Source organism: Taeniopygia guttata, chromosome 3, assembly GCF_048771995.1.
Source record: "Taeniopygia guttata chromosome 3, bTaeGut7.mat, whole genome shotgun sequence".
NCBI lineage: Eukaryota > Metazoa > Chordata > Aves > Passeriformes > Estrildidae > Taeniopygia > Taeniopygia guttata.
The window spans coordinates 193,255-214,597 of NC_133027.1; the positions used below are offsets into that span (position 1 = coordinate 193,255).

The following is a 21,343-nucleotide window of genomic DNA, read 5'->3' on the forward strand; positions in this document are numbered from 1 at the left end:
GTCTTCCACAGCTCTCCTCAAAGCACAGACCAATTCTCCTGTAACTAGGAAAGGCCTTTTTCAAGTGACCAGGTAAAGACTTTTAGGGGCCCTGGGGAACTGTACTATGGATGTCTGTGCCCATGCCTGCACACGTGCCCGCACCGATGTACTTCTTCTGTGGGCTGATCTCATCCAGGGCGTGGTCTAAGCTACCATTGGGGTCCAACTATGCTACACAGTAGGACAACATAGGCTGCAGACAAGGACATCAGCTGAACAGAGAGGAGCCTCAGGAGTTCCCAAGTCTGCCCAAAACCACAGCTGGGCTGCAGCACCTTAGCAGTCCTTGGAACCATAGATTCCATCTTGGTTTACTCCTCCTTCCAGTCTGCATTGCTCACAGAAAGTAGTAGGTTACTGCTGTAAGGTAATGGAGGATGATTTGGGTTCGTTTCATTATTTCTCTACTGCTTCATTAGGCACACCCAGTGCTGCCTGTCCTGGGATGGGGCAGACCCCATGCCTGGGTCGTCAGGCACGTGTGGAGGGAGCATCCCGGAGGGTCAGAGCACCCCCAGGTGCAGAGGAACTGTGGGAGTGCGCCGGGGGCACCAGCTCGAAAGTCGACATCTGTCGGCGACCAGCAGTCGCGACACAGGTGCTGCTCCCTGCCCCACGCGTGCCGGCGGCCCACGGCCCAGGACACGTGTGTGCCTGCGTGCCGGGAGAGGGGCGCTGGGGTTACCGGGAGTGCAGCATGGAAACAGCTGGCACGGGAGATTGCTGGCGGTGCAGCACGGGGACAGCGGATGCTCGGGGCTGCCGGGGTGCAGCATGGAAACACCTGGCACGGGAGACTGCTGGCGGTGCAGTGCGGGGAGAGCGGACGCTCGGGGTTGCCGGGTGTGCAGCTCGCGGCGGGGCGTTGAGGGTTACCGGAGAACGATACCGGGAGCGGCGCTGGCTGTTCCGGGGCTCCGCGGACAGGGTGGAGGCGGTGCCGGGGTACGGCTCGGGGGGCTGGGGGCAGTGCCAGCCGCGCCGGGGCACGGCTGAGAGGCGGAGCCGGAGCCGCTGCGGTTCCTCTCGGGGGCGGGCCGGGCCCGGCGGCCGTTCCGCCCCCCCGCGCTGCGGCCGGGGCTCGGCCCTGCTCCGTCCCGCGGTGCAGGGAGCCGGGCCGGTGCCAGGGCCGCGCCCGGCCGGGCCGCAGGCCCCGCCGCCATGGCCCGAGTCTCAGCGATGATCAGCCCGGTCCTGGTGCTCTTCGGCTGCGACCTGTGTTTCGTGCGAGCCAGTAAGTGCGGCCGGGCCGGGAGGGCACCGGGGCTGCGCTTCCCGCCCGGCGGGGACACCCTGCCGGGCGCCCGTCCCTGCTGTGGGATGCGGTCCTCGCCAGACACCCCCGCCGGCCTCGCTGCATCCCCGGCGTGGCCTTTGCCGCGATCCCCGAGGACTCCTCGGGCACCTCCGGGGTGCCGCGGCCTCCGAGTCCCCTGTGCCCTCGTCCCCTCCCCGGGGTACGGCTGCTGCCGCGCTGCCCTTCCCGGGGCTCCCGCCGCGGGTGGGAATGGGCTCTCTGCCCCGAGGGAGCTCCTGCCCGGGCACGGACGCTCAGGGCTGCGGCGGACTGGGGCCGGCCGGGTGACGGGGATCCTGCCCCTTCCTGCCGCTGTTCGAGCTCAGTGCAACGAGTCACGGCTGTCCTTGTGTCCTTTGACTCACCGGCGTGGCCCGCTGTCAGCGGTCGCTTGCTGCTCTGTGTTTGCCCCTCGACAGGTCACGGAGATGTCAAATGGAATTGCGAGTACTGAACGTGTTCTGCCACATTCTGTCATGAGGGATTCAGGAAGAGATGCAGTCAGGGGTGTTGAAAAGGGGCCACTTATTTTTAGATGTGCAGTCTGGTGCTTACTCCCTGCTGCAGCACTAAGTTGGGCAAACATCTGGGTGCCCTTGAGCAGCAGCCCCAAGGGCATGGGCCGGGGGGGCAGGGGTGGCCCACTCTCTGGATCACAGCAGGATGGCGTGGGCACTGGTGGAGACGTGTCCTGTCCCTCATCCCTCTGCAGCACCACGTGTGCCAGCATCCCTCGTGAAAGGTATCTGTCCAGCCCCTTTGCTGACCCATGGAGCTGGGATGCATGGCATATCTGGTCCATGTCCATGCTGCCCACCAGCTATCCCTTTCACTGGTCATCACCCATCCCTCCTACTGCTCACCAGTCATCCCTCCCACTGCCCTCTGGCCATCCCTTCAACTGCCCACTGGCCATCCCTCCCAGTGTCCAGCCACAGGCTGCAGTGCTGCTAGCTCCTGTAAACAGCCCAGCTCTTCCCACCCCTTAGTCAGGCCCCAAAGGAGCACACTGCTGTACAGACAGCACAAAACCTGTGCTAGGATTTAAGTTAGTGACCGTTCTTTCTGTGGGAGTCCCTCTTTTGTAATATGGCTTTAACAAAAAGTGAAGAAGAGCTTTTTGGAGCTCTTGCATTCACAGACCGTTATGACAACAGCTTTGGCACAAAGCTGCTCTGAGCTCAGCTGCAGAACAGGCTGAACAGTATTAGATGCAATGTGGGGATTATATGCAAAGCTTTGTCCTTTGGAGATCTTGTAACAACTTTGAGGTCTCATCTTGAATTTCATAGAATCCTGGAATGGTGTGGTTTGGAAGGGACCTTAAAAGCCCATCTCATTCCACCCCCTTGGGAGGGGCAATGAGACCTTCCACTACACTGGGGTGCTCCCAGCCCTGTCCAGCGTGGCCTTGAGCACTTCCAGGGATCCAGGGGCAGCCACAGCTTCTCTGGGCAACCCGTGCTAAGACCTCACCACCCTCACAAGGAACAATTTATTTCCAATATCCCATCTAACCCTGGCCTCTGTCAGTGAAAAGCCATCCCCTTCTTGTCCTGTCACTTTCTCCAAAGTCCCACTCCAGTTCTCCTGGAGCCCCTTTAAGCACTAGAAAAGGTTCCAATATCTTACCAGAGTGGTCTCTCCAGGGTAAAAAACCACAGTTCTCCCAGCTGCTCTCCAGAGCAGAGGTGATTTGGATTAGACATTGCTCTGTGGGTTAACTTCTCACATTTTGACTTCTGAGGCTTCTTGTCTCGTCTCTTCCTGATGGGTGTGCAAATCCCATGTGCTGAAAAATGTATTTTCTGCAGTTCATTCAGCATCAAACTGATCAAGGCACACTGGTTGTTGTAGCGCAGAACTGTAGCCTGGACAGCAGGTCTCCTGTCACACAGGCCCAGGACTGCTGGCCTAGAGTGTGCACCAGGCGTGCTCAGGGAGCGTGAGGTGTGGTGCACCGACAAGCCATGTGTACTGTGGCTCCGCTAGGCCCCCATATCCTCTCGCCCTTCTGCTGCCGGTGAGTGACAGTCCCTGCACAGGGCCTGTGCAAGCTCTGGCTAAATACAGCTGGAGCACTTGTCAGACCTGTGTGGACTCAGCAGCATGGCTTGTGAATTGGTGCAGTGCTTTTGTTCTCAAATCATCAAGTGGCTCAGTCCCAGGGCAGTGTCTCAGCAGCCCCAGCCTGAAAACTTCAGCTGGGACAGACTGGGCACCTCGCAGAAGCCTAGAAAATTCTTGAGCAGATCTGGACAGCTGCTACAAACTCCATCCACAAACTTCTGTGTCGCAGAGATGTTAGACCCCATCTTTAATTTCCTCACGTACACTTAGAGGTTGGTAGTCAAACTGCCCCTATCACGCATATTCAGGACTTTTTAAATTCAGTTAGATGTAAAAAAACCCCACCTAATTAATTACTGTGGATGTATCCTGTGAAGCACCATGTCCTGTTCTTGTCCCAAGGCCAGCTGGCAAGGTCTGGTCATATCGATGGTATTAAACTCACGAGTTGCAAAGAGGGAGACACATCAGTGCTACTTGTGACGAATGGTTTTCTGGCTTGTCATAGCTTCCAAGCCATGGGAAGGGCACATACTGGATGGTGCAGATCAAATCAGCTCTTGGACCAATCTCCACCACTGGATTATTGGGCTGTTCTGACCCCATTATGTCTGCTAGCACAAACCTAGCTAGCAACCTAACTAGTGGTAACCTAGGACAACTGTTGTTATGCTTAAAGAGAAGCAGAAATGTGCAGCCTCCTGTACAGCCACCCTTGGAAATGCCTGTGTCTGGGACAGCCCAGGCAGGGGGCAGTTGTTTGCTGGCTGACAGGGCTCGGCTGTGAGCTGAGCAACTGACCTGACCCCAGCCGTGGCTGGGGCCGAAAACCAGACAATGATGGAAAATGGCCCCGTGGGAAAGAACATGGGGATGCTGGTTGACAGCAGTTAAATATTATCTGGCCAAGAAAGCTAAGAGCATCCTGCCTTGTGTTAGCAATAGTGTGATAGTAGGAGCAGGGCAGTGATTTTCCCCCTGTACTGGACACTGCTGAGGCACCTCAAATCCTGGCCACTCACAGCAAGAAAGACATTGAGGGGCTGGAGCATGTCCAGGGAAGGGAACAGAGCTGGGGACGGGACTGAAGCACAAGTCGCGTGGGTGGCTGAGGGAGCTGGGGGAACTCAAACTGGATAAAAGGAGGCTCAAGGGGGGACTTTCTCATTCTCTGCAACTCCTTGACAGGATGGTGGATCCGGGGGGGTTGTCGGGCTGTTCTTCCAGGGAACAGGGACAGGACAAGGGGGAATGGCCTGAAGTTGTGCCAGGGTAGTTTCACGTTGGATATTTGGAACAATTCCTTCACTGAAATAGTGATTAGGCATTGGACAGGATGCCCAGGACAGTGGTGGATTCATCACCCCTGGAAGTGTTCTAGAAATGACTGGACGTGACACTTTGCAATATGGTTTAGTGGGCATGGGGTTACGCAGTCAAAGGCTGGAGTTGATGATCTTTCTTAGAGGTCTTTTCCAACCACAATGGTTCTATAATTTAATCTACAGGAAGCTCAGCTCCTGTGCCAACAGAGTACATACACCCAGGCAATGGACAAGGCTGGGTCTGCACCTTTGTTCAGCCTGTTCTGCTGCTGACTCGTAGGCAAGCAGGGTGTGCATGCAGACAAGGCTTAGAGATTCTCTCCCTCTCATAGGTTAGTGATGAAGCAGATCCCCACAGGCAAAACTCTACGCAGACACACTCTTTGTGGGATAAAGTATGTTTGAGTGTATCTTTGAATCCTTTCCAGTTTTCCAGACTCCTTTTCTGAAGGAGAAAATCAGAACCCTGTGGTGTCCTTGTCTCTGGCAACCCTGTCTTCTGGTGGTGTGTCAAACTTCTAGAGACACCCTCAGTCCCAGAGTCTCTCTTAGAACATATTTTCTGGGCTCACCTCTCTGTTTTAATTGCCCCTGGCAGACCACAATCCTGAATTTCTCAGAGTGGGAACCACAGCCTTCTTCTGATTTGATCTGAAGCTGGGTATATTCAGATGTGAATGAATGCACTTAAACAGCTGGCCTGCAAAAATCACCATTTTTGCAGTCACTCTAACTGGGGTTGTTGTTGGTGTCACAGTTGTCCTTTCTCTTATTCTCAGGTGCCCTCTGGACCTCTTTTTCTATATAAATCCCAGTGCTGACCCTGTAGCCCTAGCTGCTACACAGGCAGCTTGTAGAAGGGCACTGACTTATATGTGGGGAGTGGGAACACACAAACAGCAGCTTCAATGTCTTTCACGTGCTTCTGTGTCTAACTTCCAGACAAAATTTGGCTTTGTGTGCAGGACTGTGTGGGATCGTGTTGTCCTCTCAGTGCTGTGAAATCTCAAAGTGACAGTGGTGCAGACCATGAATCAGTCAGGTCAGCTTGCCATAGAACAGCAATGGCCAAGCATTGCTGCCAGCTTTGCAGCCAATGGCACTGCACTGCTGGTGATGCCTAAGATTATTGGGTTTTTGTATTTTTTGTATATTTGTGGCTATGTAGATTGTTAATGCATGGTTGTAGCTTCTAGTACTTTTCCTATCCTTTTCCTCACATTTTAGAACAATAAGCTAACCTTATAAATACATTCCTAAAAATATTGTTTAGTCTTATTCCAAGAATAGAGCCAGCTACAAGAACATTGTGTTTTTCAATGAGAATCTGGACCAGGCATAAGAAAAGTGGGGCAAGAAAAACTTCTGGACTTCTTCCAGTGGGGCGGGACCCCAGGAATTACTACCTAACCAGCTAACCTTTTAATTGAACAGCATATGATAAGTACATGATAAGTATACTAATTGACTAACCTTATAAAAATTGGAGCATTACTATACCACATGCGACTTTTGCTATATTGTGTACTTGAAAGCTTTCAAGTAAAGGTTTGCTTATATATTCACTCTTAATGTTGGGAAGATCTATTTTCCAGGCATTACTGGAACAGCTAGCTCTGCCTTTGGCATTGGCCTTCTCCCATGTCCTGGAGCAAGGAGTAATTCTGGGCAGAGGAGGTGCCCAGATTGAGTAGTGTGTGTTTATTTCAAGGTGCCCCATTTTTCTGTCACAATCAATATACCATCACTGTGTCTGGGCTACTTCCTACGCAGTTCTGGGTGGTGTGCCAGGCATTTGTGGCATGCCCATCCATGGGACAGCCCCAGAGCTCTGCACCTGCACACTCCTCATGCACAGAGTGGGCAGCTGCCTGTCAGCCCGGGAAGCACCATGCTGTGCATGTGTTGCTGCTGGCAGGGCTCAGGCTTCCCCATCTGCTGTGCCACTCCTGGGGGATGAGATGAACTCCTGGGGACGAGTTCACCAGGTAGGGTGCTCCCTGTAGCCCTAGCCAACATGCTGCCATTGGCAGGTGTTGGAGAGGCCCCATAGTGATGTGCAGGGTTGAGTGTCTGTTCTGAGACATCTTCTTTTGCCTTTTTCCTGTGCCTTCCCACGGTCCATGCCTGGCTCACCCAGACAGGCCACCGTCCCCTGTCAACGTGACTGTGACGCAGCTGAAGGCAAACTCTGCCACAGTCTCCTGGGATGTGCCAGAAGGCGATGTGGTCATCGGCTATGCCATTCTACAGCAGGTATCCGGGATCTGTCCCCAGGGGACTGGGGACACTGATTACCAGCATGCTGCTATGTCAGTCCTTTTGCTGCACTCCAGGGCTCCTCTGGCATCTGCCTGAGGACATCTGTGCTGCTGAGCAGCCCTTGCCAGGGTGCCCCATCTGAGCCATCCTGGTGGGAGGCAGAAGACTGTGGGCTACATTGGGGGTAGTCCCTACAATGGCTTCCCTGGGATTTCTCTAGGTAAGGATGCTGCTTTGGCCATGATACAACCATTCTTTGCTTGCCTTGCTCCACCTATGCAGCCCTGGGTGATGGTGGCTTCTCCAGGGAGGTGCCTGGCTCTCAGGCCATGCAGGCATGCTGAATAGGCAGTGCTGGCCAGTCTGGCCCACCCTGGGGTGGATGGTTGCCTGGGAAGGGAGGAGTGAGGGCATAGCCCTGCAGCTGGGGGCCTGTGTCTGGTGCAGCTGGCAGCAGCCTCCTGGGGGTGACAGCTCTTCCCTCTGGCAGAGGCAGGACGGGCAGATGCAGCGCTTCATCCGGGAGGTGAACACCACCAACCGTGCCTGTGTGCTGTGGGATCTGGCAGAGGATGCTGACTACATCATCCAGGTGCAGAGCATTGGCCTGTATGGGGAGAGCCAGGCTAGCAAGCGTGTCCACTTCCGCACCCTGAAGGAGACCGACCGTCTGCCTTCCAACAGCTCCAACCAAGGTGAGGCACCTCCTTCCTACTTGACCAGGTGCTGCTGGTGGGGCCACACCTGGAGGCATGTACAGCAGATGGGCAGGGATTCCACAACCAGTAAGGAAGGTGCTTCACTGAGCAGCAGGCTGCTGGGGACACACAGGGTTGTACGGGCTACTGTTGTGTCCACTACGTGTCCACAATAATGTCCCCAAGCCGTGGTTTGCAGCCCTCCTATCCCAGATCTTGGCACCTATTCAGCTAGGCCAGGACAGCTGCTGGGGCCTGCTCAGCTGCTGCCTGTAGGAAGCCAGTACTGAACAGACACTCAGATCTCCCAGTCTGCAGGCTACTCAAGGACAAATGACAGGGCACTGTGATCTCCTTTACTGCTCATGTCTCTGTTGCCTTGTGGTTGCATACATGCTGGTCCATGAGAGAGAATCAGAAATCCAAAAGAGATTATGCCCCATAGAGGGCACGGCAGTCTGTCTCCAGCACTAACCATGAGACGGGTCCTAAGTATGGCAGGGCAAGCAGATGGCTGCCTTTCCTCAGAACTTCTATATTAAACTGACCTGACCTGCCCTGGTCACTGTGTAAAGAGAAACCTTAGTGATTACTGGCATGCATTGTGCAGTCCATACATGAACCTAAACAAGCCCTTGGAATCCCTGATTATCTTTGTGGCAAGGATGATTTATCTGACACAGGAAGGCCACAGGATGCATGTCCTCTTCCCAGACAGGCTGTCATCCCACATCCTTCCTTGTTTGCGGGAAGTGTGCTTCTCTCCTTTGGGGTTTCTCAAATCCTCCAGTGTTGCTGTAGAGGGAGGGTATCTGCTGCCAGCCCTGCTTGGGGTCTCTTCTCTGCAGGTGACATCACCATGGAAGGGCTGGACAAAGACCGGCAGCTACAGACAGGCGAGATTATTATCATTGTGGCTGTGCTGCTCATGTGGGCAGGTGAGTGCCACAAGCAGTGTTCTGGCAGGCTGAGGCAAAGGTACAATCCATGGTTCACAAAGAGGAGGTGGCTCAAGAGAGTACAGAGGCACATTGCTGAGGGTCTGGCACCCTTCCTCATCAGTCCCTCGAGTCTCTGTATGTGCTGGAGCCAGTGGGGTAAAAGGAGCAATCATGGCCACTGCCCAGCAGTAATGGCCTGGTGTATGTTGAAGAGCAGCAGACAGAATGGGACTTGGAATTACAGGGTGGGAGCATCCCAGCTGACAGTACCGACTGAGTTGCTTGGGCCTTAGATGTTGTGACTGATAATACTACTGCACTAGCTGGTAGAGGCTGTGCCTCAGTCTGCTAAAGCTGCAGAGTGGGTGGTTTGCTCCTGTATAGCACAATGAAAGCCAGTGCAGGCAGCAGGTTGCCCTAGGAGCATGGGAGCCTAGGAGGTAAGTCAGCTCCTGACTGGTCACATACAACTGCTGTGAATAGGAAGTCATTGATCTCCTGCTGCCTTCCCAGTAAATGTGGATTTTGTAGTGGCATCTTGCAGAAATTTCTCCTTGCCCTGGCCTTGACACTTTCCTAGGGCACTGGAAGAAAAATACACAATGGTTGCTGGTAGTTTACGCCTGGGACAGGTTGATGTGTCAGGCTGCCAGCTGGGAGGAGTGAGGCCCGGTCCGTGTGTGCCTGTGTGTTACCACACACATACTGGGGTTTGAGTGAGTCCAGCATGGTCACCCTTGGGGGCATTGCTCCAGACTCCTGTGTTCAGGGTTCCCAGGTGTGGGACATGCTGCATGAAATGCATGCTGTGAAAGCACTATAGAGGGACTGATCCCACAGCCAGTTTACAAAGACAAAGGCTGGCTTTTGTGAGGGTCATAAGCACCAGGTCAGTAACTTTAATGCTTGCTGGAGGCACTCCAAAACCCACACTGACCTCACTGTCCCTGTTTGAGTGCCTCAGCATCTGCCTTTGGTGAGTGCTGAGCATCTCATGTGGCCCAATGGCCTTAGCCACATCTGTGCCTGTCTGCCCAAGGAAACTGGCCTGGCCACACGTGCAGTAGTACCTGGTGTGGTGCAGGCTGATGCAGGTGAGGGTGTGGGTTTGCAGCACCCCAAGAAACCCTGGGCACAACTGCCCTGCAGCTGGGATGCTGTAGGGAGGGCAGGCAGGTAGCCACTGTGAGGGAGTCCTTCATCCAGTTGTCTTTGGGCAGCGGTGATCGCCCTGTTCTGCAGACAATACGATATCATCAAGGATAATGACTCCAACAACAACAAGGAGAAGACAAAGCCCTCCTCAGAGCACAGCACGCCAGAGCGACCGAGCGGAGGGCTGCTGCGGAGCAAGGTGAGTGGGGACGGCTGGCAGCAGGGGTGGCATGTGGTGTCTGCTGGGGCTTGCACCCTGCACAGAGTCTGGCTCTTTCCAGAAATGGAAACACCCTGGCTGGTGCTCTCACCCCAAAGATTGAGGACTTTTTAGGGTTCAGTGAGCCCTGGCATTGGGGGAAGTGTGTGTACCCCATGGGTGATTGCAGGAGAAACACTGGAAGAGACGACAAGGTGTAACAGCTAGGATAGCTCTTGCACTGCAGGTGGTACCTGACCTCTGACTGTAATGGAGCCTTCATCATGCCCCTCCAAGGCTGCACCTCTCCTGCACAGATGGACAAATGGACGTGCTAGGCAGCTGTTCTCATGGTTCCTGCACTGGTCTGTCATTGCTCCCTTTCTGCCTTCACTGCAGCTGGCTCTTGGTCATCACCACACAAGTCATTCCAGAGCCCCTTCCTCACCCTGATGGAAGTGCTGTGCCAGGCTGTGGATGGGGAGGGAGCAGTACCTTCATCTGGCTGTTCCCTCAGCACCTGACATTTCTCCCTTTGTTACCTGCTGAAGACAGTGATTTCTAGCCCCAGTGCTCTAATGGGACCATATGTTAGGGGTTTTCTTGTGCCTCATCTGCTGCCTCTGTCAAGGGTGGGAACTCTCCTCCCTATGTTGACTGACTGCCCCACTGATTCCACAGCTTGGTTTCCAGCAGATGTCAGGAGTGGAAACTTCCTGTTTGGACTTCCAGTCCCCAGTTCCCCTCCTCCAGATTTTTCAGCTTGCTGATTACCCCTTGCCAGGGTAATCTTCCTTTTGGATCCCTACTCCAAACTGACCCTACTCTGCTGGGGTCTGCTGGTCTTGATGCCTGCTGCAGGTTGAGGGGCTCTGACATCGGGTTTGATCCCAAGGGTGCAGCAAAGCAGGGTCTTAAAGCAGATTTTTCTCTCACAGAAGAAATCTCCCTCTGTCAATATCATTGAGGTGTAAGTGCAACACCAGCTCTGCCGTCTGGGATCTTAGGTGTCCTGCCAGAGCCACAGCAGGCCTTGGAAGAAGAGGCAGCACCAGGCGCGCTGCCTGGAACTCAGCATGCGACGATCCACGTACCAGAACTCCCGCTTTCCTGAGGGCACCTGTCTGCGGACGCGCACGGAGCCAGCTCCCAAGCCATGCATGCCGAGCGTGCCCTGCCTATCCCACACCTGGCCCTCCTTCCCTCCCGGGGGGGAAGCATGACTTGAGGATGGGTAGGGGCCACACCAGCAGCTAGGGTGGGAGGGAGCCAAGGGGAGGTGATGGGCTGAGGCTGTGGCCTGAGGGGAGGCCATGCCCCTGTGCAGCGTCTTGGCCAAGGCCCGGGATGCAGCTGTGGCACTGGATGCCTGCCCGGTATCAGGGGCAGACCGTGCTCTCAGCTGCCCATTTGGCCTTGGAGTTGCTTACAGAGAGCAGGAGCTGCTCCCCTCAGGGTCCCAGGGCTGCAGGAACAGGGCAGTGCAGGCACTGCCCCAGCACTGCCAGGAGAGCTGTGGCCTGTAGGAGGGTTTGTCAGTGGGGCTGGGCCCAGCCAGCACAGGGGATGAGTGGATTGCTGCTGGAGAACAGGCTCCAGTCTACCCTGTCATGGCTGTGCCTACTGCAGAAGACGAAGACGCGAGGGGCGACAAGGTGCCAGTGCTGTCACAGTGCCTGGCCAGCCCACAGAGCCTGCAGCGGGGCAGGGAGTGCTCGTGGAAGCCCCGCAGGGCTGGGGGAGTGGGCAGGGTCAGGGCATGGCTGTGGCTGTGCTATGTCCCCAGAAGGGCTCAGTGCTGGCACATTCAGGCTGTTTGAGGGAGCTGCCAAGAACTTTCTGAGCAGCACGGTGCCTGTGCTGCCTGGAGGAGACAATGTGGTGAGGCCTGCAAGGTCTCTGTTGGAGGGAATGGGGTGAAACAAGGAGGCTCCCTGCTGCCCTGGCTGCTGCTCTCTCTCCGTGCTCTGCTCTGCAGCCTGCCACAGACAGGCTCTGCAGCCCTGGACTCAAGCATCACAGGATCCAGTGTCTTCCAGGAATAAATCTCCCAGTAAAAGCACTTTCAGGACTTTTCCTTCAGGTCCTGCTCAGCTCCTGCTGCAGGACTAGGTGGGGAAGGGACAGGATAAGCAACTCCTGTGGCAGGGTCTTTTCAATAAAAGCATCCTGGCTCAAAGGCAGCATCAGAGCTTCAGGTCTCTGTGTGTGTCCATGCATGCATGTACAAGTTTTTGAATGCACATGTCCTGGCTCGTAGGAGATGTGTTCCTGCATGCTGTTCAAGAGCTGGAGGTGTTCCATGGTCACCTCACACCCCTCTGGTCCTCAAGGGAGACGTGCTGCTGCTGCTGCAGGCTGTCCCACTGAGGGTGATGTCATGGCTGCTTCTCTGCAGAGAGCAGACACATCCCAGCAGCAGGGCCAAGAAGGGGGACAGGGTCTGACAGGCTGCTGGCCAGAGGGGCCTGGGCTGCTCCCCGCTCAGGTGAGGAGAACGGTACCTGAGGAGCAACAGCACCATGGCAGTGGGATGCAGCTGCTGCTGGGCTATGACCTTGGCTGCAAGGAGCATGGCCACAGCTCCAGAGACAAAACACCTCGTTTTGCCTGCTTGCTCTTTTTAAGGAGGTACACTAGAAATACTAGGGCTGTCAGGGAAATACAAGAGTTTTAAGAATGTTCTAGTGCCATGGAAAATGTTGGAAAGTCATAGCAGACATTCTGCTATCATGAGATTTTTAGCCAGGCCAGAGGCACACACAAAGAATCAACGGATCAGGCTCTGTAGCAGAGGTGAGGACCTAGGGAAGATGCAAAAAAAAAAAAAAAAGTCAAAATGCAGAGGTTTTGACCAAATAAAAGAACACAAGTCTGATATTAAATATAAAATCAGGGTGTGTTGTTCAGGAAAAAGCAAAAAAAGTCAAAATGCAGAGGTTTTGACCAAATAAAAGAACACAAGTCTGATATTAAATATAAAATCAGGGTGTGTTGTTCAGGAAAAAGCTCTTTCCCTCTGGAAAAAAAAAAAAGTCCCAAAACCCAAAAAACCCAAACCAAACAAAGTCACCACTTCTCACACTATAGTGATGCAGGAGGGCAGGGAAGTGCAGAGTTGAGTGCTGGAAGTTGAGGGCCTGACAATGACCTGCTCACCCTAGCAAGTTACATAATGCTCTCTACTTCCAGCTGAGGGAGAAAAGCCATGAAACTACATTCAATATGCAAAACCTCAAGTGAAAAAAACCATACACAGCTCCTGAGTGATCCATGGAACCCCAGGCCTCCCCAGTGCCTATGGCACTTGCTGGGAGACTGGCTCTGGCACCCCAGCTGCAGCCAGCCATCAGTGCTCAGCTGGGCTGAGCTGGGCTCTCAGTGCCACCAGCCTGAGAAGGACAGCTGTGCAGAAATGTGACAGGAACCCAGCAGTGAGGGGCTTGGCTGGAACACAGCTGCAAGCTGCCACTTGCCAAAGAAACCAGACATGCTGCAGCCTCCCTGTTCCATATAGGGAGGATACCAAGTGCATGGCTTGCCTCTGTAGAGCACAGCTGGGGTGCAGCAGGGCAGAGACACTTCAGCGCAGCTGGCTCACAAGGTTTGTGTCTGCCCTGGTCTCAGCATGGTCAGCATCAGCTTCTATCAGTGCAGGTGACATTCACAGGTGCTCAAGACATCAGTACAGCACAGCCTGAACCCGCTCTTCCCAAGTCACAAAGGCACCCTGGGCCCTGGCAGCCCTCAGCTCAAGGATGAATTGCTCCCTCAGGGCTTGAAGCCAAGGAAGGATGTGGGAGTTCAGGCTCCATGAGCTTGGGGCACAGCAACCCTCACCACAGGCAGTGCAGGAGACATAGTACCCTGCATGCTTATGCATGGCGCCCATCCAGCACTCAAACCCAAGTGACAATAGTAAAAAACTCCATTTATTTCTCTCTAACGGCAGAGCTTTCCTTTAAAAACCAGGTCATTTCACTTGTGAGAGGGTGTGGGGCTGAACTGCAGGGGAAAGGCCTGCTCCAGGCCAAGAGCTGTTGCTCCCTGAGGGTGTACACTGCCCACATCAGGCAGGCTCAGAGCACGCACGGCAGCCCTGCATGGCCTGGCAGTGAGCAGAGCGAGGAGCATGGGTCCCCTGGCCCAAGCTGGGAGCAGCTGCAGCTCGAGGCGGTTCATGCAGGCGGCACAGGACAAGGAGCAGGTGCTGCAGCCTGTGCGCTCCGTGGCAGCAGTCCCAGCAGCCCCCAGTGCCAGGAGGGCAGTGCCAGGGCAGGGCAGGCACTGGCTGGCCCAGGTGCAGGCACAGGGTGAATCCTGAGTGGCTGGTCCATTGTTGCAGAGATTTGGCTTAGCCCAGGGCAGTCTTGGGGCCAGCAGTCCTGGTGCCAGTGCTGGGGGAGTCTCCAGCCCCTCCCAGCACGGTCCAGCTGTCTGGGGGTGGCCCCAGGCGGTAGCACAGTAGCTGTGCTGTAGGAGAGCTCGATGGGGGCACAAGAGGTGTTAATTCTGAAAAGGGAGAGAAAGGAAGACATGGAGCATAAAGTGCACAGCTGGAAGCTCAGCACAGCCTGTGAGGGGAAGCAGATGTTCCAGGTGAGCATCAGCCCCCACCCCGCCTTACAGAGGACATGTTGGGGGATGAGCCAGTGCAGCACTGAAGAAACTTACCTGCTGGGCTGTGGAGTCCCCTCCCCAACTCCTCCATGCTGCTTTGGAAGAGAACACAGCATCCATCATACCCCAAGCATGGCCTCCTGAGGGACACAGCATGCTCATGACCCTGGCACGGCAGGAATGGCACAGCAGCAGCAGGCACTGGGGGTGCAGAAGGCCCTAAGCCCCCTTGCTACCAAGCTCTCTTCCCAGACCAGCCTGTCCCAAGACTGCAAAGCCCTATCTCCTTCCCATCAGGAGCTCCATGTCCAAAGGGGTGGTGTTTCATTGGGCTACCCATACAGCTCCAGTCTGTGCATGCACACTGGCTCAGCCCAAGCTCAGACCTGCCAGACCCAGCTGGGTGCCGTTACCGTGGAGAACAGCCATGATGGAATGGGCCTCACAGGCCCACCCGCACTTCTGCAGACCTGCAGGTTAATTCTCTGCTGCTGGACTGCTCCATCAGCTGCTCCCCAGCACAGGACACACACCATCAAGCTTAGCCCACAGCCCCAGTCCATGCAGAAGTCAGCATGACCAGGCCTCCATCCTGGTCCAACCCCCAGGGAAATCAGTGGGAGGAGAGGGATATCTGAATCCCATGTGAGAGGCACGTCTGGACAGGCTGGCCTCAGGAAAGACTGGCAGAAACAGAGTAAGAAACATCTCTGGGTGCATCCTGGGAGTCAGCATCTGTACCCTAAATCTCTGCTGCAAAATGTGGACTGCATGGTCTGTTCCTCCACCGCTCAACCCTCTTTTCACTTGAGCTCTCAGTGGATAGAGCAGAGAAAGACAAGGAAGCTTCTCCCTTGGTTCCATGCAGCTTTCCTCCATGATCCCACCATGCCCATGGCCCGAGCAGCTCCCCTTGCATGGGGCACAGAGGAGACAAGACAGGGTTCATCAGAGAGATCCCTGAATAGAAGCAGCAGCTCACCACCTACCCAGATAAGGTTTCATTGACATTATCATCTTCCTCCTCCTCCTCCTGGCAAGCAAACAAACAAAAACCCTCCATGACATCTCACTGCATGGGCAGGTCTCTGCCAGGAGTGAGGCCGGGCTGCTCTGGCCCCTTCACAAAACAGTCACTGCCCAGGCACAGTACAAAGGTTTCCCACAAGCAGCAAAGCAAAGACTGGAGTGCTGGGCTACCAGAACCCTCTGGGCTTGGGCACACAGGGACAGACATGCCATAGCTTGTCCCATGTCCCCTCCAGGTGCAAGGCCCCAAACACAAGCTGTAAGCATAGACCACACTCACAGAGCTGTTGGCACAGCGCACCTCTGCCCAGGGACAGTGGTGGGTGGGCACACCCTACAGCTGGAGGGGCACGCAGAGATTACGAGAAGCAGGCTGCACACAGGTACAACCCCAAGCACTGCCAGGCTGGACTCATACTAGAAGCATGAGGCCAAGGACCAAGTATCCAGAAGTTCCCAGACAGGGACATAGTGAGACTAGTATGACAATGCTTCAGTTGCTGTGACCATGCAGGAGGTGCAGTGCAGATGGGCTGGGCTGAACCTTTGCCCAGGCTGGTAGGATGATGATCCAAGGATCCTCTGCTTCAGAGGCAGCTCTCACCCCAGCCATGAAACCAGGTGTGCAGCCCAGGTCCCTGTGTGACCGGCCCAACAGAGCAGGGCTGAGGCTGCAGCAGTGCTGGGCCTGACAGCAGAGCTCCTGCAGCACAGACACCAAGGAACTGCATCTGCTGTGTGAGCCACACAGCACAGTGCACCTCCTCACATCAGGCTGCCATGTGTGATGGGGGCTGTGCAGCTATCAGCAGGGCTCTGGGAGGGCAGGAGCAGGGAGCTGCAGTGGGGTCACTCTGTTCCTGCCCTAATTCCAGACAGAGGGGTCACTCTGTCCCTGCCCTAATTCCAGACAGCCCTTGGCATGGGCCTGACTTGCACATACTATACCCCAACGTGGTGTGTGAAGGCAGCACTCCCTGGGGGGGCTGGTTCATGGGCTCTGCCGGCCTCACTGCTCTCCAAGACACATGAAGGGTGAAGGGGCTGATTCTGCCTAGAGCCTGGGACAGGGCAAAAGCAGCAGAGTTAGTGCCTGCAACCTGCAGAAAACCCAGCTGGGAATGTACAGGCAAAACTGTGGGTCAGGAACAGGGAATCCCTGCTGTGCTGGCAGGAGGGTGCAAACAAGGGTGAGGGGTCACTGCTCAGGCCAGGTACCACCAGCCCTGAGCTGGGCTACAGCTCAGGCAATGTACAGCAGTTCAGCACAGAGAGCAGCTACACCTCTCACCACAGCCAAAGATGGGGGAGTGACAGAGAACACAACCATAAGGACAACATTCTCCCTGCCTGGTGTGTTTCACCAGCCAGGCACCAAACTATCTCCACTCCACACAGCCCAGGACAGGGTCCCACACCAGAGACACTGATTCCAGAGCTACGCAGAGAGATACATCTGAGAGATTCCTCCTACCTGCATGTGTTGCTTCCCAGAGATCCAGTGCCATCTGAAAGGCCTGGGCCACAGTCAGAGTCACAGCCTGGGCCTGTGAACATGAAGGAGAGGGAATGCCTGCTTCCACCTGGGCCCTCAATCCAGGATAACCCCACTGCCTTGAAATACGAGACCCCCCCCAGCATCCCTTCACTTCTTTTCTCTGCAGAACACATAGATGGAAGGCCAGAGCTCAGTTCTGTGTCCGGCTGCCTCTGGGGCCAGCCTCCCTCTAGAGCAGACCCTTAGGAGCTGGGACAGGAAATCCCTCCTTTGCTCGCTGCCTGCCACTACAGCACATGAGCACACCTGCTCCCTGGCTCCAAAACCAGCTGAGGCCTGCAGAGGTAATGGCATTCTCTTGCTGAAGGAAAAAAAGCAGGCCCTTCCTCCCACCCATACCTCACAGAGCCACGAGCAGAAGGTAAGTGCTTACAATCTTCTTCTTGGGTGAGAGGAAGGCATGGCACTCCAGTGCCCCGCTCTCCTGGCTCTGGGCAACATAAGCAAAGACTTTGTTCTGCAGCTTGTCTGTTGTGCAGTAGGAAATCCTGTGGGCAGAGAGGAGCTGTCAGGCCAGTCCGGGACCCCGGCATGGCACTTCTGCTGCACTCCCAGCACATCAGCAAGCACTGCTGACAACCTGAGGTTTTCACCTGCCTGAGCTGACCAGGCAGCCCAAAGCCCCAGCAAGGGCCAGAGGCTGTCTGGTACCTGCAGCAGGTAAGAGATTACTGCTTCCAAAGGCACTCCCTCCTGTGCCATCTCAGAGTGCCCTGCAGTTTTCTGATGTCCAATCCAGTGTGTGAACTCGAGCACTGGGACAAGAGGAACACAGAAGGGTAGGTGACTGCCTCCAAGGACACAGCTGGAGGCCAGGCAGAGGGATGTCTGACCTGGCACATCAGCTCTGGTGCTAAGACCTACATTTTGCAGCAAAGAGATGTTCTGTCTCTGCTTCCCATCAAGCCACCAGACCGCACACTTACTGCCCCTCACACCCAGCACCCACAGACACCCAACCCAGCCAAGGACAAGTGGCAGCAGGAGAAATCAACCTCAGTTCTCACAGTAACTGCCTTTAGGCTGCCCAATAAGCTGCAGTCAGAAGGGTGGTCCCATGGCAGTGGAGGAGACATGCAGTCCTTTGCTAACTGTGGAGCTTTCCAATCACAAGCCTCAAAATCCTGCTGAATGCCAGAAGACAGAGGCAGGGCACAGGGAGATCATGGATGGGCCGATGAACTCAAGACCACCTGGGACCCTGCCTACACTCAGCCTCAGGCAGTGCTGGGAGCACAGCAGAGAGGGCATAGGCCTCAGGGAGCCAAAGACCTAAGCATGAAAGTACTGCTGACAGAAGACCCAGCCCACCCTGGCTGCTTGAATGCCCATCAGTCTTCAGCTAGCTGCTGGGGAACACCCAGCCCATACCTGTGACATGCCCACCTGTAGATAGAGATGTTCTCCACCATCTCCTTAGTGTCTGCATCCTGCAGTGAGATGCCCCTTGGAGAAACTGTAAGAATCACCTTCTGAAACTTGCGAGCTCCGACTCGTGCCTGGCAGTGGAAAAACACCATCAATCTCTGCAAACCTGGCAAGGGTCTTCACCTCATCCCCTCACTGGAAGGAGCCCTGCAGACTCTGTACAGTACCACCAGTACCACTCACATGGATACTTGCTGCTGTAGGGATGGGACAGCAGAGTCTGTCAATCAGGCATGCCTTGCACAGAACACTCTTCAAATCTGTTCACTCCACTGCCACACACTCAGGAAGGGACAGACCCCACCTCTCCCAGTACTTCACCCTTCTCTCCATGCCATGGCAGGGCACAGCTCTGCTCCCAGCCAAGTTCAGGTGTGGGAGCAGGTGGCTGGGGCTGTCCTGCAGGAAGACAGCTTCCTCAGAGCACACAGGCAGACACCAGTAGCTTCCTGCATGCCAGCCTCCTCTTGGGAAGGGCACAGTCCCTCAGTGGAGCTCAGGGCTAGGACACAAACACTTCCCAGTGCAGGGAGTGCAGGGGCTGGACTCTGACCCCACACACCAGGGCCCCAGGACCAGGTCTCACCGTGGCCACGATCCTGCGGATGGCAGCAGCAGCCATGTCTTCTCCTTTTGGTTTTTCTACCAGCGTCATGCCGAGATACTTGAGGGTGAAGCACATCCCCTCAAGCAGTGGCTCCTGCATATCGGCCCAGCTCTCAGGAAGCTCTGCAAAGAAAAAAGCTCTTAGAAGCCATGTGCCAGCAGCCCCACAGCTAGTCCTGCCAGAGGCACCCCACCCATGGCTCCTAGCAGCAGTGTTGCTCCTGCCCCTAGCAGGACATTCTCCTGGCTCTGTGACACTCTCATAAGAGGAACAGAAGGAGTGGGCAGTTCACCCTTGAAGCCTTAGCTCTCTAGCCCTGGAAGTCCAGGCTCTGTCAGCACTGACAGACAGCTCCTGCATATCTGCACAGGGCTGAGGATGCTGCAGCTCTCATTGCTGTCTGCAAAACCTTGCGTTCCTGGGTCTCATATGTTTCATTACAAACAAAATGTTCTCTGTAATGCATTCATCTCAGCTACCTGAGCTGCTGGCACACCTGAAGAGCAGCAGCATTCACTGCCACGTTCAGATCAAAATCCCCAGATTGGCCCAGTGTAAGCAAAGCCAAACCCCTTGGCATCTCATCTGCAGCAGCAGGCTGCCAGGGCAGGAGCAGCTTAGTCAGCTCTTGTGATCTGAGCTGGGGTGACTGGGAAGCAATGGCACCACAGATGCTTTGTTAAGAAAGTGATGGGAATTGCCAAGATATGTACTGTTCACACTAAGCTAATACTTTTCAGGGTTATTTTCACCTCTTCCCTGGGATTTGCTCCCTGAGTATTACTGGCACACTTGCAGAAGGGTCCAACTCATAATTGGAATAATCTGAACCCACAGGGAAATCAGGAGACCTTATTTGCACAGCATACTCTTGCACAAGTGACAACTATCAGGGAGACTGCCTGGTGCCATGCAGGCACCAGTGACTTCCACCCCAGGCAGCAGAACCCTGTATCACTCGAAACTCTGAGGACAGCCCATGTACACCAGGGCTGCCAGGGCAAGTGCTGCTGCTCCAGCAAAGCCTTGGGTAGCTGACTGAGAACAGCCAAACATGGTCCTCCTGTGCCACAGGGTGACTGCAGGGTCATGGAATCCTGGAGCAGTTTGGGTGGGAAAGGACCTTAAAGCTCATCCAGTTTCACTCCCACAGGCAGGACACCTTCCACTAGACCAGGTTGTTCCAGCCTAGCCTTGAACACTTCCAGGGATGTGTCCATGGGTGGGTCTCGGATCCTGCCAGGCTGCAGACAGCACGGCCTGGCACACTGGCAGAGGACCAGGCGCGGCAGCCCGAGGGGCCCAAGGCCCGCGGAGGCCGGGGCGGTCCCCGATGCAGTCCAGCGTGTTCCAGCGCCTGGCACGGCCGCCCAGGCCCGTCAGCCGTCTGCCGTGTGTGGCCTCGATTCACAAGTGGGGCAGGAGGCGACAGCCCGGGGAGCGGGGCAGGGCGGGCTCGGCCAGAAGCTGCAGCGCTGCGGTGCCCGGGCCGGCAGTGCCCCGGTCCCTTCGGCCCGACCCTCTCGCCTCCCCTAACCCGGCCACCCTACGGCCGCTGCCGCCCCCCAGTCCTCCAGGCCCCTCAGACTGCCGTGCAGCAAGCAGCGGCCGTATTCCAGCCCGACTGCGCCGAGCTGCGGGCTCCCCGCCCGGAGCGATGCCCGGCCCCGACCCCGCACCCGTCCGTACTCACTGCGCCGCCGGCGGAGACCCAGACCGTGCCGGGCGAGGCGCGGGCTCCGCAGCACGGCGCGCCCCGCCGCTCGCAGTGCCTCCATAGCGGAGCCTGGATCGAGCCGAGCCGATCCCTGCCGGTGTGGGGGGGTCGGTCCCCGCGGGCCCGACGCGCTCACGTCAGCGCGGCGGAGGCCGCGGGGTTGCCACGGCAGCGGGGGCGGGGCGAGGCGGGCCCGCGGCGGCAGCGGAGCGGTACTGGGACCAGCTCGCCCCCGTGGGACCATCCCCGCCCCGGGCCCGGGCCCGGCGGAGGGCGCGATGCAGCTGCGGCACGTGCGGACCCTGCTGGCCCCGCAGGTCGGACCGGACCGGACCGGACCGGGCTGGGGGGGATCGGGCCGCGGGGGAGCGGGCCGGGCCAGGCCGGGTCGGGGA

At 56.1% G+C, this 21,343-nt stretch overlaps 3 protein-coding genes across 8 annotated transcripts in view; 2 read left to right on the forward strand and 1 right to left on the reverse strand.

Annotated features, from left to right (window-relative positions):
• The first annotated feature begins 932 nt into the window (after positions 1-932).
• On the forward strand, positions 933-12,180 carry FNDC4 (fibronectin type III domain containing 4). Of its 5 annotated transcripts, none has more exons than XM_072926187.1 (6): positions 933-1,276; positions 6,875-6,990; positions 7,487-7,691; positions 8,543-8,632; positions 9,856-9,989; positions 10,223-10,376. In XM_072926187.1, the coding sequence occupies exons 1-6, from the start codon at positions 1,204-1,206 to the stop codon at positions 10,325-10,327; spliced, it is 723 nt and encodes a 240-aa protein (XP_072782288.1). In that variant the 5' UTR covers positions 933-1,203; the 3' UTR covers positions 10,328-10,376. The 5 variants fall into 5 exon arrangements, with proteins under 5 accessions (XP_072782288.1, XP_072782289.1, XP_072782290.1 ...); XM_072926188.1 differs by lacking the exon at positions 10,223-10,376 and adding an exon at positions 10,389-10,971 and having other exon boundaries at positions 943-1,276; XM_072926189.1 differs by lacking the exon at positions 10,223-10,376 and adding an exon at positions 10,072-10,192 and having other exon boundaries at positions 946-1,276.
• A 2,026-nt stretch (positions 12,181-14,206) lies between these two features.
• On the reverse strand, positions 14,207-21,265 carry LOC100231911 (uncharacterized). The gene is made up of 9 exons (XM_030269758.4): positions 20,925-21,265; positions 19,211-19,353; positions 18,568-18,695; positions 17,570-17,684; positions 17,113-17,185; positions 16,587-16,699; positions 15,599-15,642; positions 14,664-14,704; positions 14,207-14,501 (listed from the first exon to the last, which is right to left on the reverse strand). The coding sequence occupies exons 1-9, from the start codon at positions 21,190-21,192 to the stop codon at positions 14,344-14,346; spliced, it is 1,083 nt and encodes a 360-aa protein (XP_030125618.4). The 5' UTR covers positions 21,193-21,265; the 3' UTR covers positions 14,207-14,343.
• Positions 21,131-21,343, forward strand: part of IFT172 (intraflagellar transport 172) — a 38,400-nt gene continuing 38,187 nt past the window's right edge. For both annotated transcript variants that reach the window (XM_004176677.6, XM_072926178.1), the window contains exon 1: positions 21,131-21,265. In XM_004176677.6, coding sequence (XP_004176725.5) covers positions 21,227-21,265 — 39 coding nt within the window. In that variant the 5' untranslated portion in view covers positions 21,131-21,226. The remainder of the gene's footprint in view (positions 21,266-21,343) is intronic.

Excerpts from the sequence above, each read along its gene's own strand:
- LOC100231911 (XM_030269758.4), bottom strand. The coding sequence starts at position 21,192 with ATGGTCCCACGGGGGCGAGCTGGTCCCAGTACCGCTCCGCTGCCGCCG. Across the intron at positions 19,354-20,924 it reads GGGTCTCCGCCGGCGGCGCA|AGCTTCCTGAGAGCTGGGCC; the intron begins GTGAGTACGGAC and ends TTTTCTTTGCAG. Across the intron at positions 15,643-16,586 it reads CCTTCACACACCACGTTGGG|GAGGAGGAGGAGGAAGATGA; the intron begins GTATAGTATGTG and ends TTTGCTTGCCAG.
- FNDC4 (XM_072926187.1), top strand. The coding sequence starts at position 1,204 with ATGGCCCGAGTCTCAGCGATGATCAGCCCGGTCCTGGTGCTCTTCGGC. Across the intron at positions 7,692-8,542 it reads TTCCAACAGCTCCAACCAAG|GTGACATCACCATGGAAGGG; the intron begins GTGAGGCACCTC and ends TCTTCTCTGCAG. Across the intron at positions 9,990-10,222 it reads GAGGGCTGCTGCGGAGCAAG|CTCTTGCACTGCAGGTGGTA; the intron begins GTGAGTGGGGAC and ends CAGCTAGGATAG.